The 17,820-nt window shown below is 36.2% G+C and overlaps 1 protein-coding gene across 1 annotated transcript; it reads right to left on the reverse strand.

The window, feature by feature from the left end:
- Positions 1 to 11,142: 11,142 nt before the first annotated feature.
- Positions 11,143 to 17,256, reverse strand: nkx6.1 (NK6 homeobox 1). Its single transcript, XM_028804527.2, has 3 exons — positions 16,111 to 17,256; positions 15,445 to 15,617; positions 11,143 to 12,446 (listed from the first exon to the last, which is right to left on the reverse strand). The coding sequence occupies exons 1-3, from the start codon at positions 16,658 to 16,660 to the stop codon at positions 12,204 to 12,206; spliced, it is 966 nt and encodes a 321-aa protein (XP_028660360.2). The 5' UTR covers positions 16,661 to 17,256; the 3' UTR covers positions 11,143 to 12,203.
- Between the last annotated feature and the right edge of the window lie 564 nt (positions 17,257 to 17,820).

Raw genomic sequence — 17,820 nt, forward strand, 5'->3', positions numbered from 1 at the left:
CAATTACACTTCCATTTTTCTTCTGACGATTTCAATAATTTCTAGGAGCACATGCTTTTTACAGGACAGGCTCACACAGCTAGTATATATATCAGGGGTCCTCAATCACGGTCCTAGAGGGCCGCAGTGGCTGCAGGTTTTTTCTCTAACCCAGTGGCCTAATAAGAAGCCCTTATTGCTTAAGTAACACTCCTGCTTCACTTTAGTCATCTCGCTCATTAAGATTTTGAGCCCTTATTGCTTATTTTAGTCTTAAACAGAAGTATTCTTGGTTTTTAATGGCTCCTTATTAGCAATAACATGCAAATGACAAAAGAGAGCAGCATTTCTACATTTAGCTCGTTAGCATTTATACCTCTGTGTGTATTTATCGTGTACTATTGGGTTTAAATAAATATTTGGAATGGGAAGTGAAGAGAAAAAAGTGAAGGACTGAGAATTACTCCTCCATTTTGGATGATATCCTTAGAAAGGGGAAGAAAATCTTGAATATGAGAATGACCTGACATAGCAGAGTTAAAGCACTAACATGCTATGAAATTAAATTATTGGCAACGATTGCTTTCTAATTAAGCAACCAGGTTAGAACAAAAACCTGCAGCCACTGCGGCCCTCCAGGACTGGGATTGAGGACCCCTGATCTATATATATATTTATTATATCTTGTCCTCGTCACCACTCGTGCACCACTTTCTTCACGTTGTCATCTGTCTTAAATCGACGACCATCCAGTTATTTTTTTAGCGGTCCAAAAAGGTGGAAATCACACAGTGACAAATCTGGTGAATAAGGAGGATGTGGCAATACCTCAAACTTCAAGTTCTCCAGACAAGCCTTAGTGTGGGCGAGCAGGCGGGCATTTTCTTACAGCAAAGGGTCTCCTTGAGACAGCAGTCCTCACCGCTTGGATCGAATAGCAGGCTTCACCTTGGTCTCCAGCAAGTCACAGTAACCTGCACTAGTGACTGTAGTCCCCCTCGGCTTGCAGGGTTCGACAATAACTCGGGTGCGAGGACAAGACACAACCTGTTATTCTCCTGGAATCCTGGCACTTCTAGGCAGGTGGCACAGGTGCATTAAGAAGGGTGGAGACTCCATTTAGAAATGGCATCATCAGTTTTGTGAAGGTTCATTCTATTTTCTAATCAATCCCATTTTCTAACTTTAGCTTGACTCCCCCTCGTGTATAGTAGTAGTGCTGTTCATCTTGCTCAGTCTTTTTTATCTTCTTCTCTAATGCCTTTGATGCTTGCACTTGCTTGCACCTTGTAATCATTGTTACACATATTATAATGTCTTTTGTACATCACCTTGGACATAAATAATAGTGATATAGCCATTATTGTAACCTGCGGCCATTGGTGCTTTGTAAGTCCTTTGAACACCTAGCTAAGGTCCACTTACATAACAGTTATGTCTCTGTTGTTTACTAGGCTGTTGTAATGTTGTCTTCATCATTCTTCTTTAACTGACCACTAGAAACATATTATGTGCTCCCTCTTCTAAAATGTGGTCATCGTTAATTTCTGCAAATTAATAAATTACAAACCCTTTGGTAACGTCCTTGTAGGCAGAGTAACAGATGCACGTAGCCCCTATTGTAAAGGCATTAACACAAATGCAACTATCAGTTTAAGCTCTCTATGCTGTATACTGGAAGAAACTAAACACAGGGCAATTCAAATGAAAAAAATGTTTCTTTTCTGTTGAAATTTTAACCGCATAAATGCACCTTTCTTCTTTGTTAAATTGTTCTGCCAGTTTAACGTGAGAAGTGAAGGCGATTTAACAAACTAAAATAGCGAGATTCGTCTGAACTCTTAAAAGCATGACTGTTTTTTATTTATGTATATTTTTTATTTTATTTTCGTTCCTTTTGCCGCTTTCAATCAAGAAGTGCCTGACAGAGGCCCTCAAAGAGTTAAACTCGTGCTGGTGGTGTACGATGGCATTAGAGGGAATGCATTAAAAAGAAATTGAAACCCCAGGCAGTTAGAATCACAAGTGGCAGAAGGGATTGACCCCAATGCAGCCTGATGCCAGTTATATTGAGGAGCTGTAACATGACATCGCCTCATATCACTCCCATCTGCAGCGCCTACATTGACTCTGGCCATGGCGGCACTTCATCTAATAATAATGGAGTTGCGACTCATCTTTTCTGTTTTCGTCTGGAATAAAAAAAATGCCATTCGTGTCATAGTACATATCTGACTACCACCGTTTATGCTCTACGATTTACTTAACTGTGGTTATTCATGTATTTGTTTCATAAACGGCTCACGGTGATCCTTATTGTGCAACAATTACACCGCTGGGCTAAACGAATAGCAGACGCGGACTTCGCACTTTCTTTATGGCGGCACATTAAACTGGGCAGGCGAGGCGAATGAAACGCTGGGGGAATAGCAGACAAGTGTCCGTCAGAGTGAGCAGCCTAAATGGGTTATCGTCATTATTAGAGTAGCAGTATGATTATTAGTAGTTCTGAATAATAATAATAATAATAATAATAATAATAATAATAACCATTACGTTTATAAGGTCGGTGTGCTCAAATTAATCATTGTATTATTATTATTATTAACACTGCCGTTGGTAATAACAATTATTGTTGTTGTTGTTAATAATAATAGTTTATTTTTTATTTTATTTATTTATTTTTATTTTGTTTTATTTTATTTCATATTTTATTTTATTTTTTTGCAATTCGCAACACCTTCTCTTAACTATACATCGATAAAAGCACTATAACCTGAACGTTTAGACAGGTTCCCTACCGTTAAAATTATAACAGTATTCTTTTTGGAAAATATTTTTTCGGACCTCCACTACACGTGTGATCAGAACGTATTAATTGGCATTATGATAACAATTTGTTAGAGCGTCAAGTACGTTCTTTTAAATTATAGACGGTGTTACCTTTCAGTCACTTTTTATGATGTATAGCACCTTTCAAAGTGACCACTGCCTTACACTGAGCGTTGTACTTGAGTAGCTGAGATCGATAAAATCGATAATGCAAAGTATTGAATTTTCGTAGGGTCGAGGATAATGCACACATTTTAGATAGATAGATAGATAGATAGATAGATAGATAGATAGATAGATAGATAGATAGATAGATAGATAGATAGATAGATAGATAGATAGATAGATGTGAAAGGAACTATATAATAGATACATAGATAGACATGAATAACACTACATAATAGATAGATAGATAGATAGATAGATAGATAGATAGATAGATAGATAGATAGATAGATAGATAGATAGATAGATAGATAGATAGATAGATAGATAGATAGATGTGAAAGGAACTATATAATACATACATAGATAGACATGAATAACACTACATAATAGATAGATAGATAGATAGATAGATAGATAGATAGATAGATAGATAGATAGATAGATAGATAGATAGATAGATAGATAGATAGATAGATAGATAGATAGATAGATAGATAGATAGATGTGAAAGGAACTATATAATAGATACATAGATAGACATGAATAACACTATATAATAGATAGATAGATAGATAGATAGATAGATAGATAGATAGATAGATAGATAGATAGATAGATAGATAGATAGATAGATAGATAGATGTGTAAGGAACTATATAATAGATACATAGATAGACATGAATAACACTATATAATAGATAGATAGATAGATAGATAGATAGATAGATAGATAGATAGATAGATAGATAGATAGATAGATAGATAGATAGATAGATAGATAGATAGATGTGAAAGGAACTATATAATAGATACATAGATAGACATGAATAACACATAGATAGATAGATAGATAGATAGATAGATAGATAGATAGATAGATAGATAGATAGATAGATAGATAGATAGATAGATAGATAGATAGATAGATGTGAAAGGAACTATATAATAGATACATAGATAAACTTGAAAAACACTATATAATAGATATGTAAGACACTATATAATAGATAGATAGATAGATAGATAGATAGATAGATAGATAGATAGATAGATAGATAGATAGATAGATAGATAGATAGATAGATAGATAGATAGATAGATAGATATAGACACGTAGTTCTTCAGAGTAATGCCACAATTAAATAATTTTTTTCTCACAAAAAAACTATCCACATGAAGCTTCTACACATTATTTTTATTTTATTTAGATCCGTAAAAGGTTCCATAACATGAACATCTGATAACAGATTTGTGAAATATCAGTGAGTTCCTGATTTTAAATGAACGCTTGCAGCATACGACGGTAACAAGCTACTTTTACGTTTTCTTGACCTCTCGGAATCCTACTAAGTACTGCTGCACTGAAGATTTCTTTTGCCCGTCATGTTAAGAACTTTTTCAAAATTCAAAGAACTAATTTTATATTCAAAGGACCCTTCCCAGATGAAATGGCTAAGGAACAAGCAACCCATTAAAGTGCCATTAAAGAACCAGTATTTTTAAGAGATATGTAAGTCATCTTTTGAAATGTTAGCCCTAAGGATATGGGACCTGTCATCTTGTTTAGACTGTGAAGCTTTCCTCGGTGGCAGACACTCAAAATATTGGAAAATGTAACAATCTCAGCCCAGCCTGCCATGGACTGGCGCTCAGTCCAATAGCAATTCTCGTCTTCTTCTTCACCTTGTATGTTTCTAGGATCAGCTTATTTCCGTCTCGCCACTCAGAACAAGATAGATTCGATAATGCATGGACTTTAGAATGCTGGTCAGTTTCGCTTTAAGTTTTTAATTTGGTCTCTATTTCATTTTAAAATCAAATAAAAATCCAAAAAGTGATTAATTGCAGTAATTTTGTCCATTGAATAACCTATTTTTAATGAATAATAAATATTTTTTGCGTATACGTTTTGATCTCCTTTAAAAAATTTGGTGTTTTGATCAACATGCGCAGCAAGTGACCTGTTTGCACTCCTGAGTGTCGTAATAAGTCCAGCACACAAAAACACGTCTATCTATCTATCTATCTATCTATCTATCTATCTATCTATCTATCTATCTATCTATCTATCTATCTCCAAAGTGAGATATTAGATATTATTTACAGTATCTGCTCGTCAGGTGTACGCATCTTTGCATCCCCTTACGGGGATTAAACTTCGGACGTCAGTGAGGCAAAGTAGTCCGAAGTTCGATCCCCGGAAGGGGAAGCAAAGGTACTTATACCTGATGAACCCCAATTAGGGCGAAACACTCTTCGTGTACTCTTTATATTATTTGGCAGGTACTGTATCACATATCTATGATCTGCTTCTCGCAATTGAAGGAACGTTTGCGGATGTTTGCCGACTGGCCGACCACTAACGTTACCTGCAGGTAACCATCCAAATAATCAGACTGCAATTCAGACCTATGAATATATGTTATTGTGTACATATAATTTAGCATTATTAATCGAGAGATACTAGATACTTACTAGTGATATGGGATTGACTTTGATGCAATGCTTGAAACGCATGGGATCATCTGAAGGTTCTAATGCGCACATGACAAGCGGCTTATATGGCTAAATGAAGATCCCAGGAGATGCTGCAGTAAGCCCGTCTCTCCTCCTGCATTATTGCACTCCTTAATGTCCTATTAAGATAACGAAGATTTACATAAATAATTAGCTCCAGTCTACTTTTAACGGCTTCTTAAACGTGCACAATACAATCAAGGAACCTTTAAATTATAACACAACCTTAGTGTGTAATAGTTAACCTTTGACAATGTAAAAATTTTATAGGGTAATCAAAACAGGTTTATTTAAAATAAAACATACAGATATGCAGTGCCCATTGTACACGTTAACGTTAAAAGCCTCTTAGAGTCTGAAGAAAGCAAACGTCTTTATACCTTTAAAATGTAATGAATTCTGGAATAGACACTTGAGAAAAAATGTCCTTCGGAATCTTCAATAAGCAAAAAGAAAGAAAGAAAGAAAGAAAGAAAGAAAGAAAGAAAGAAAGAAAGAAAGAAAGAAAGAAAGAAAGAAAGAAAGAAAGAAAGAACTATAAAATTAGAAACGCAAGTCAAGAATCCGTTATGTGTGTGACTGTTACAGGTCCGCCTGCATCATCATCATCATCATCATCATCTCAGCAACTGTGGTACAAAAACACATTTTCAAAGATTACAAATCCAGCCTGTTGCTCGTGTGTGCGCTGCGAGAGACAGGCGTCCCGTCCAGGCAGGTTGCTCCTCCCGTCAGCCATTTCTTTCAAACAGGCTGAGATTCCATTTTTCTTTTACTTTAGAAGTAGATCTGAAAATTCACTGATAAAGCAATGGAGTATATTAAAACCGATAAGAATAGCATTATAAACAGTGTCTTGGGTTTATGTGATATGTTGCAATTTGCACTAAAATTTCAAAAACTGAAACGTATTAAAAAAGGAAAATGACGTGTGTGTTCAGAGTGTGCAGTTCAAAGTAGTTTGACTTTACACAGTTGTATTAACTTGTACCAACATAATAATAATAATAATAATAATAATAATAATAATAATAATAATAATAATAATGTGTCAGTTTTACCTTAAACTGTTTATTACATTTTCACTTTCAAAGGATAGCAATCACGCAATAAATCTAAAGTTTACTCCATTTGGAGCCTATGGTGACGATTTACTTGTTCAGATAGATAGATAGTTCAAGAGCGGACGGTGGTCTTTTTCCCTAACATTTCACAGAACCCGGGTTTAAACATCCCACGGGACATTGTGTGTGTGAAAGCTACACGCCCAGCCATTCGTCATGCTACTGGTTGCACCGACGAACGGCTCGCCATTGCTCATATGGCAGCAAGCAAAGGTCCGTGTGCTCCATTATGGGGTCGGTTCCTGTCTTACATTGAACATGGACCCCCTTGACTTAGCACTGCGCTGAAAGGGTTAAAAGAAATGGAAGGATGGTTGATTATTTTAGATGCTGAACGCCGTTACGCGAGCATACACCGATCGCAAGTTAGGTATTCAAGCAGAAGCCATTGCCGCTGAACGCAGCTCTTTTCTGTGGATATTTCAGTCATTGATAAAGTCGTTAAATTTAATCAGGATTGGCAACTTAATTAATCAGAATTGTAGCTGTTTTTACATGTCTTCATTCCCAAATTATGTCGAAACAATTTTCACAGAAAATGTGCAATACTGTTGACGTGCTTGTTTATACCATGAAGATTGCGAATTTAGTGCTGCTAATACAGTGAAAATAGTTTAATTAATATTATATAAAAATTAAACGTTTTTTGCATACATGAAAAATTTAACTTAATCTTCACATAAAAAAATATTTTATTTTTGTTTCTGTTTTTCATCATTGCATCAATTCCAATCGTTTTAAAGCTTTCATACTTAAAACAATGAAGGAAAGAATGAGCTCGCGTACAGGATGAAGCGGGTCAGCAAGAGAAACAAGTAAACGAGGGGCTCAGGCATCGGAGAATTCCGGAATGACCCGCTCCAGTCCTGCTACTTTTTCCATGTAGTTCTGGATGATTATTAAAGAAATGACAAATGTGTTACGTACGGGATTTTCCAATACAGTGTCACATTTTACAGCTTCTCTCTCTTACTTTGTTCAACATAGTCGCCATTGTGGCTCATCCTGAGTGCATTTGCTCAAATCCTCCACTTGCCTAAACCCCGTGCATCGCATACTGCTGCTATGCAGGATCAAATCTTTATAGAATTTATTTGGCAAACGCATGACAAGAAAACTAAAAATATAACAGCAAAAAATGACATATTGACAAGGTTTGTCAAACCTTGAATATGTGAAAGAGTTTGGCTAAACGATACATTTAATGGTGTGTATCATTCGATGAATATCCTTGCTATATTCGTTATTTGTGCATTCGCAAAAGGCAATGTAACAAGTGGACTCACATCAGCCAATAAAATTAACACTTTTCATTTCGAAGGAGGTGCTTTGTGTTAACAACAGAGATTTGCTCCTGGAACCGCAGTGATGGAAAAGGATTCCTGCTCAATTAACGACGTCATCCGGTGGACACTGCGTGGGACTCGTCGCGTGTAACGCGCGGAGCTGAGGAGGCGCAATAAGACACTTTAGTCACTCTTTAACAATTGCTTCATTCGTTTTATCAAATAATGATCGTAGAAAGTGATATTATTTCTGTCTTCTTCTTCTCATTATTATTATTAGTAGTAGTATTATTGATATTATTATTAAATTCAAAATCGAGAAATTACGTCCCTCCGTGAACAATCTCCTAAACAAAACACGTTACACTCCTGAAGTTATTTCTTTTCTCAGAAGTCTCCGAAGAAATCTGACGGCCCCTTTTAAATTCAGATTACTTTAATGAAATATTTACAAGTTGTGTGGGGCTGGCTGAGTGATTTTCAATTTGGAAAGACCATGCAGGCCTAATCATGTGTGACTCAAAACATATAGACAACGACACAACCCGGTTTCTGTCTCCTATGCATTATAAATGTATCGTAAGCTTTTGAAGAATAAAAGGGACATTTAAAACTATTTTCTGTAAGCAACTTCTTGAAACGGCGAATTTCAGTTGGTCCCAGTGCAACGGAACTTTGAAATATTAGCTGACCTGTCACCATCTTTTTATCATATTGTGCCACTATCTATCTATCTATCTATCTATCTATCTATCTATCTATCTATCTATCTATCTATCTATCTATCTATCTATCTATCTATCTGCACTCTTACTCTATTCAGAGCGATGCCATAGGGGAACCATTTTTGGTTCCCAAAAGAACCGTCCATAACAAAGTTCCAGAACGAACTTTTATTTATGTGTTTAGATGTGTAACAGGCTCTATGAATAAATAACAGATTTGTTAAATACCGGTGGGTTCCTGATTTTAAATGGACTTTTTCTGAATAAAATGATCTTTTATATCTGTAGTCTACTATATATTAAAGATTTCTGTTTTGTCCACATATTAGGGATCTTGTCAAAGCCTCAAAAGCCAATTTTATATGCAAAGAACTCTTCACAGCATGAAATGGTTCTTTTTGAAACGGTGGCTCAACAAGGAACCACTCAAAAGTGCTGTTGTAGTATTATTTTTAAGAGTGTAGAGATAATGCAGTGTGTGACTGCATGTTACTGGTACTATACTGCATCATCATCATCATCATCTTCATCATAGCAACTGTGGTACAAACATACATATTAAATATTACAACGTTGTCTTAAATAAGCCAGTTATGTGTTTGTGCCCTGTGAGAGACAGGCGTCCCGTCCAGACAGGTTCTTTCTGCTTTCAGCCATTTGCTTAAATGCTGAGCTAAATACTGATTTCAGAAAAATAATAAAAGCTACATCCTCGTAATAGTAATTATTATTATTATTATTTTTTAAGGACTTAGGCTGTCTATTGTCTATAAGTCCCAACTGCATAAAATGCGTGAACCGTTTTAAAACGAAGCTTTCCTGACTAGGAGCAACATGGAATAATCAACTTAAAGACACAAAAAGGCATGAAGGATTTAACATGAGAGAATAATCGCATAAACTGGTCACCGCTTTTATGCCCCTTACAAAAAAACAAACAAAACAAAACTTATAGCTTATTGTGCAAAATACTTATTTTACCTTATCGAAAGGAGAACAGGTGATCTAACGGATTTCCAAAATCAATTAAATGTTATTTTAGTTTTATAGAAACCTAGTAAAATGAGACGCATCTCCCGTGAAAAACTCATACCTTTTGGAGTACCTTGTTACAAAACGAGTACTTTCTTTCTTTCTTTCTTTCTTTCTTTCTTTCTTTCTTTCTTTCTTTCTTTCTTTCTTTCTTTCTTGATACTGTAATTACATCCAATTTTAGTTTATTGTCTGTGTGTAAAGCAAAATCACTAAGGCTAAATTAACACTTGACAGTGTATTTATGGACATAATACCCTCACATGTAGACATGGATTACTTTAAGAGAGGCAAGTGTGGATACTGGATCTGGAAAGTCCATGCTTAAAATCTGACTCGCGGTTTCAATTTTCATTTCTTTAATCCTCAACACAAAACGCATGTGCTAAATCGTGTTATTTCTTAGTAGTTTTTCCCCAGTTACTGTTGTTGTTGTTCAGTATGAATACTGAGATTTTTTTTCTTTAGCTTACATTTTATAAGCGGGCACTAACAAAACAACTTGAGTTATCACATAAAGTCTGTCTCCTCACTCTCCAACTCTCGAAGCGCCAAATCCCGAAGTTCTTAAAATGACACTTTAAACCGGCAGCTTTTTAAACCACATTTTAATGTCAGCAACTGTGGTAGTGATCCATTGAGCCAGGTTCCAGTTTTGACTCGCTAATTATTTAACAGGTTGGGTATGCACTCGGAAACGCGTCAGTGTTACAGTTGAGGAAACGCGTCAGTATTAAAAGTTGAAAGAAAGAAAGAAAGAAAGAAAGAAAGAAAGAAAGAAAGAAAGAAAGAAAGAAAGAAAGAAAGAAAGAAAGAAAGAAAGAAAGAAAGAAAGAAAGAAAGAACCAAACTTAGAAATAAGTGTCATTACATATTACGCGAATCTACGTAAATTTATCCCTACATTAATGGTGCTCACTTTTAATAAATCAGTGCAATCATGAATAAATACACCGACCAAAAATGGTTATTTCAAAATAAGAAAGAAAGAAAGAAAGAAAGAAAGAAAGAAAGAAAGAAAGAAAGAAAGAAAGAAAGAAAGAAAGAAAGAAAGAAAGAAAGAAAGAAAGAAAGAAAGAAAAAGAAAATTATACAACTGGAATAAACATTAGAGGTATGTCATTGCTGCATACGCTAGTTGAACCTATCCTGAATAACTACACCTTCGTATATGTAAGAAAACAAAATGGTTAGAAAGAAAAAAAGAAAGAAAGAAAGAAAGAAAGAAAGAAAGAAAGAAAGAAAGAAAGAAAGAAAGAAAGAAAGAAATGTAAAGTATAATGAACATTAGAATGAACTGTCACTGCTGTAAACGTTAAACGCACCTAAATGTCCCTATAGATCAAATGTGCTCACTTTTCATCATGCAATCCTGAATAAGTCCTGCAACAGATGTTTATTAAAAAATAGAACGGTAATCGCAAAGAAAGAAAGAAAGAAAGAAAGAAAGAAAGAAAGAAAGAAAGAAAGAAAGTCGGTTTGAACTTTTATTTTCTTTAATAAAAAGTGCATTACATGTAATGACCCTGCAACACACATTTTGCAAGATCTCAACACTGATACAAAACTTAAAACATATAAATTAATTAATGGAAATTCTAAGGTCCAACCATTTTATATTTTTTGTAAATCTCGGGAGTCCCATTTTTTCTAATAATACTTATATCACAAATGTCAATAAATTTAAGCACAGCTAGTTACTTATGATCTTAGCATTTTCAGTTAAACATATTTTTATTATAAAAAAAAAAAGTTTTTCGCCAAATCGCCCCCAAAATGTTTAGAACCCTGTGGCATTTGAAAATACAAGTGTTCCTTCCTATAAAATATTGCATCCTGCGGTTTTCAAAATTAGTAATAAATTAGTTTAATTTACTAGTGTGCAAATGAAAACGCTTGCTTGGGGGAGCAGAAGGAGCACAGAAGAGCTGGTGGAAAAAGAAAAAAAGGCGCAGTAAAGAAATAAAATACAAGGAAAAGTATGATTAAAAGCACATAAGAAAGCATTTTCTGCCAACAAACTGATTTGAAAAGTTAAACGAAGCCCAGTAGAATGTGATCACATAAAAGGACAGTGACGTCATAACGTTACCGTGACTCGTGTATTAACCGACCGAAAAGCGCAGCCAACTGTGGAGCTGAATTCCTCTGTACAAAAGGGTATTTTACGCGTACATTTTCACAGTAAAGGAATTTTCTATTAAGTACAACTCACGATTTAATTTACAAGTGTCCCCAGCAAGACATTTTTTTCCGCCGGTCGTGACAGCAGTGATTTGTTCCGAACCTGTCAAACTTTAGTCCTCCTCACGTGTTTCTCAAGGCCAGAAGGCTTACAAGTGAGTATAGTGCTTCATGTCTTCGGTCCAGAAAGTCTACAAAGTTTGGCACCCGAGTGTGATATACACTGCTAAAAAGTGGTGCGAGCTGATTAAAGAAGAACACAAAGGACTCCTCAGCTGCCCACCACAGTTCAGTGCCGCTAAGTGGCCTCCTAGTCTTTCCTGGACTTTTTCATTCGTGCCTCGTCTTGACCGCTTCTACGAGCTCTCGTTTTCTGAAGTCTGAAGGTGCAAAGGCGCTGCTTTGTGTTTTTTTAATAACTGCGTGATTTTTTCGTCGTCGGAGTTTGGGTCCAAGGGCTTGTTGTATTCGTCATCCTCTTCCTCATTTTCTGAGGTGCCTTTAAGCCTCTCGGTTTCCGAATCCTGCTTCTTCTTGGCCGTGGCCATTTCGGCGGCGTGCCTCTTCCTCCACTTCGTCCGCCGGTTCTGAAACCACACCTTAAAAAAAACGAAAGAGGCAATTAAATGATAGTGTGAACTTCGATTCTAGTTATTATTGTTATTTTAACGCATCGGCTAAAGTAATATCGAACATTGGTACAATTCGATCAACTGCAAAGAATCCATTGTTCATGCTTTGCCGGTTCGATTCCTGGCTGCTGTGCACGAACGCTGCAGGTTACGAACACGTTTGTTACAACGGAAACACTTCGTTGCTGTTCACCATAAAGAAGTGTGGCAATGGAGCTAGCAGCGCTGGCCTTTAAATCAACAAGTTTAATGCCAGCACCTGTTAGCTCTGTGATCCCGAGCGAGCCGATTAAACTGCCATTGTACGTGTGATGAACCTGAAGCGAACCTGAAACGCTTATTGGGAGGGAAAGATCCAAAATCACAAGATTACGGCTTTCGCTCAATAAATACAGTAATACAATGCAGCAGTGGAAATACATACAGTAATATATGTAGTATGTACGTTTTCGAATGTTAAAGTATGGAAACTATAACACTGGAGATTTTCCATTATAAATAAAAATAATTTGCCAGTCTGAACTGGAACTGGCCCAGTGTGAGGGTTGTGCTTGCAGGCTGTTTGCACTGGTATCCTGTCCAGGGTCGGTTCAGGTCTTGCACTCGGTAAGGCCAACATGGGATTTTACTTTAATTTGCGTAATTTGCATTTTTTATAAAAATTGCGGATTCGGCAAAACATAAGAGCATTAAAATATAATTGCAAAATGTGGTGTTATTTGCAAAGGAAAAGAAAATGCAAAAAAAAAATGTCTCTCAGTATTAAACGATGCTTCAGAAAATCGCTCACGTTTACAGGGTTGTTATTCAGCAATATAGATTATTACGTTTAAAAAGCCTTCAATCGCGCGCTCACATTATCGTCATTTATAAATAAACCCTGGCTTTTTAAATTTTACAGTTATAGAGAAAGAAAGTGAGTCTGTTTATTTAATTCTATTTTTCTATTTCTTTTTCTTTCAGTACAATTAACAGTTTCTCTTGTTCTCACTATTTATTTACATCTGTTTTTCCTTGTATTTCATGGAGTTTTTTGCTTTCTTTGTACGTTTTACAGATTGTATCGTGTTCGTTGTTAATTATTAACGGAAGTTAATAGAAATCCACAAATATGAATCATTGATAGTTGAGCCTTCGTAAAAATAATGTTAATGTTCTTTCGTTTTGCATACTCGTGCTAATGGAATCCATCTCGTAACTTATACATATTTCAGTGCGGATCTATATAAAAATATAAAAGCAAAGAAGTTTTGTGAGAATTTAGTAATGGCAATATATCTGAGCAAAGACTTAGCCTGCTGAACGACAGTATCACGTTCTATTAAAAGACCTCTGAAAACTACACTCTTAAAAATTACGGCTCTTTAATGGCACTGGTAGGGTTGTGTGGTTCCTTGTAGAACAATTACTTGTCAAAGAATTATATTATTATTATTATCCTTCTTTTTATTTATTATTATTATTATTATTATTATTATTATTATTATTATTATTATTATTATTATTATTATTATTATTATCATCATTTATTTATTTATTTAGGAGACATCTTTATCCAAGTATAATTAAGAATAATTAGACGGAATAAGCATCAAAAAACACATTTCATTTTGGGAGGAATTCTTTGCATATGGAATCGGTTCTTTGGGCTTTGAAAAGGTTCCTAATATGTGGACAAAACAGAAATCGTTAATGCAGAAGATACTCAGCCAGAGTTATCGTGTGCCGTAAGAGTCCGTTTAAACTCAGGGACCCACCAGTAAGTCACAAATTGGTCATTATCTGTTCATTGCTATTTATGTATACCTGTTACAGATTTTTTATAAAAGTTTTTTTTTTTTTTCTGGAAGCTTTCACGCGGATGGTTATTTTGGGAGCTAAAAATGATTCCTCTATATGGCATTGCTCCGAACAACCACTTTGGCACCTTTATTTTTAGAAGGATGTACCCTGAGTTACAGAAATGTTGGATAATTTTCGCATCCGTTACCGTTGCTTCTTCTGGCACATTTGTCATAATTGCTGCACTCTACTGCAGCTTCATACGATGATGCGGCAATTTGAAAAGGCGGCTTCTCATCTTATATATATATGCTAATATAATGTCTGTCTGTCTATCGCGCAATTACACGCGAACTAATTGAGGCCAGAAGGTTGATCTTGGTCTTAAACGAAAGCTTAGGGTCTGATATGTCCTAGAAATTCTAAAAATGTTGGTAAGACCATAGGTCCGCGTGGTCCATTAGTTAAGAATAAAGCCTTAAAAGCAAAGCACGGGAGAAAGTTCAGAAACACTAATACACTTAAATGTTTGCGGATCACTTCGTTATTTCAAACGTTACTTATAGATGTACTATATATACTATACTATACTAAAGATGTACCATATAATATATAGTACATCGCATTTACTGCATTCTTTACATAATTGCTTTATTTTTACGTAATATTGGAATTTATATTAGTATTTAGAATTACGATGGTAATTTTGCAATATATCTCTTACTAGGTGGCCTTGGTTTTTCAAAAACGAACCCTTTGCAGAAGGTGTCCAGCATTTAGATGTTTTTAAACGGGATTGGCATATTTATATTTGTAAAAAATTTAAAAGCTGACTTCTCTATTCCAATACCATTTTATCTGCATACCTTTAGTACAGAAGGATCCGTAAGAGTTTGCTATAGTGTCTTTTAAAATGAAACTTTCTTTTTTTATTTCTGACAACTAATCGAAAAAATTAATTTTACTTAAGCCAAAAATATCACAAAAATTGTGAAAAAAAAAATCAAGAGTAATTTATGCAGCCATAAATGTCCAGTAAAGAGATGGCCTATAAGTCACGGCTAATTAAAGTAACACATCGTTGTTTCGTCCGTTATCATTGACTTTTCCAGTAACTTGCAGCCCGGTTTGGTACTTAGTGCGTTATCCTTCTACCCCACCATGTAAAACAAGACCACCTCACCTTGACTTGGCTCTCCGTCATCCCCAGCGAATAGGCCAGCCGGGCTCTCTCCGGCCCCGCTAAATACTTGGTTTGTTCAAATGTCTTTTCTAAGGCGAAAATCTGTTGTCCGGAAAATGTGGGTCTCGTGTGCTTCCTTTTCCCATCCTTATCCAAGAGAACTGAGCTCTGATCTGAGAATACAGGGATAAAACGATGAGCCAAATTAAGACTTACAAACATCATTGTAACAGTGATGAAAGTGAATATTTAAAAGTTTTTCACGTAAAACGAGTTTTATGTGCTAAACAGTTAAAATGATCATTCATATTTATGAAATCCATGCAATAATGACCGCGAATTCAGAATTCCAATAGACTCCTCATAATAAATAAGAGCAACATTTAATGAGATGTCGAAAAACAAAATTACGAACAATGTGACAGTGATATTAAAATTATTAGGCATAAGATTTTAAAATGGCTGCATGCTTTTCCTCAAGAAAAGGTTTTGTCATTTACAAAAAAATAAATAACAGTCTAGAGCCGAGGGCGATTTCGCAAACCACTCGTAGCAAGAGGTGGTGATGGCTAAAATCGTTCAATTCTCTTAATAATAATAATAATAATAATAATAATAATAATAATAATAATAATAATAATAATAATAATAATAATAATAACTTACGAGGCGAGCAGGCAAATCTGGCGTCCCTCCAGGGTGCGCTTTGCATGACCCCTGGCCAGAAGATTGGAGTTCTGCCGGGCAGGTCAGCCAGAGGTTTGGGGTACCTCGCCACAGCCACAGCCGCTGCGGCACTCGGGCTAAAGTAGAGCCCAGGAGGAGGTGGGGGGCTAAGGCTACTGAAGCGAGGTAGACCCGAGAGGATCCCCGAGGAGCCGGAGGCTACGGCGGCCGCCGTTACCCCTGCGGCGGTCATCGTGGGGCGGTTGAGAATGTCGTTAATTCCGTGAGGAGTGGCAGCCGAATACAGCTGGGATGATGATCCAAGAGAAGACAGTCCAGTAGAAGTTTTGATTCCAGGAGAAGACACAGGGATCCCTCCAGGGTTGGGCGAGGTGGAGGACGGAGAAGGTGACGAGGCAGCTCCGGATAAAGGGTAAGCAGAGTACAGAGGGGTCTTCATTTCAGTCATACTGTGCAGAGCTGCTAGAGGGGGGCTGCTGAGAACGAAGGCGCTCTGTCGGGACCCATCCATCTGGCCCACCGCTAACATCACCGGAAAATTAATTATGTTCAACTCGGGAAGCTGGGCTGCAACAATAGGACTTCTTAATCCAGATTTGTAAAGGGCAGGCTTTTTAATGCACGCCTAGATGTCTTCTCCTTTTGTATTTTATCCGTTTAAACTGAATAGAAGGTTTGAGTGCGGTGCGGAACACTAAAACCAAGATATTCTTATAAGTGCATCAAAGTTGGGGCTTTTTTATTATAAAATAAAGAAAACAAGGAACGAAGAAAAAAAGAAACGTGCCCCTACTGATGGCCTAATGCTTTTTAAACAAACTGTATACCTTTCACAGCTTTGTATGTCCAGGAATTACGTTCATTCCTCACTTTGCATCCTTTGCTAAAAACGCCGTGATTTGTGCCTGGAAAATATTAAACAGGGCATCGCTCTCTTAGGAAGTGTCCACCGCAGTCATTTGTTTCCCATACGAATATCCACAGTTCAGTTCACGTAGACAAAAAACGAAGGAACACATTTAAATAAACATTATACACACGCGCATACATATATATTTATTTCGTGCCAGAGCGAATGAAGTTCTCAGACGCAATAAAACATTTTCCGCAGGTTCGGTCTCCTTTTGCAGCAAAAGTCAAAAGTTTCAAACCGTCAGTCAGAAACTAAAGGTGTTTTGTGTTTACTCCCATTGGATACGATTCGAGTCGACGTCATCAGAGCGTCAAACTGAAGGACCAACAGAACCGATGATTGGACTCTTATTGGCTCCCTCCGCTTGGCTCATTTCCATATTAATAGCATGTTCCTGGGATGGTGGTTCAAATATACACAGGGATCAAATCAAACTAGTCAATTTGGGCTCCTTTTTAGAGAAAAAAAGAAAAGAAAAAAAAAAGAAGAACATCTGTCCTAATTTTCCAGAAGGGGGAGTGTCTTTATTTTTTATTCCAAATAAATTTTATTTAGCCAACTGCTATTTACTGGATTTCCTTGAAGGGCTGAAGAATAAATACATTTAAATGCAAATTAACTCGGTTAAGAAGTCAAATTTAGTAAATTCGTTTCGATGAACTTATTGTCCGTTTTAAAAGCAAATACTGATTTACATCTATATGATGGACCATGTGTCTATACTATTAGAATGGTAGGACAGAAATTAAACTTGCAATGCAAAGCAGGATTTAAGG

This window comes from Erpetoichthys calabaricus, chromosome 7, assembly GCF_900747795.2.
Source record: "Erpetoichthys calabaricus chromosome 7, fErpCal1.3, whole genome shotgun sequence".
NCBI classification, from domain to species: domain Eukaryota; kingdom Metazoa; phylum Chordata; class Cladistia; order Polypteriformes; family Polypteridae; genus Erpetoichthys; species Erpetoichthys calabaricus.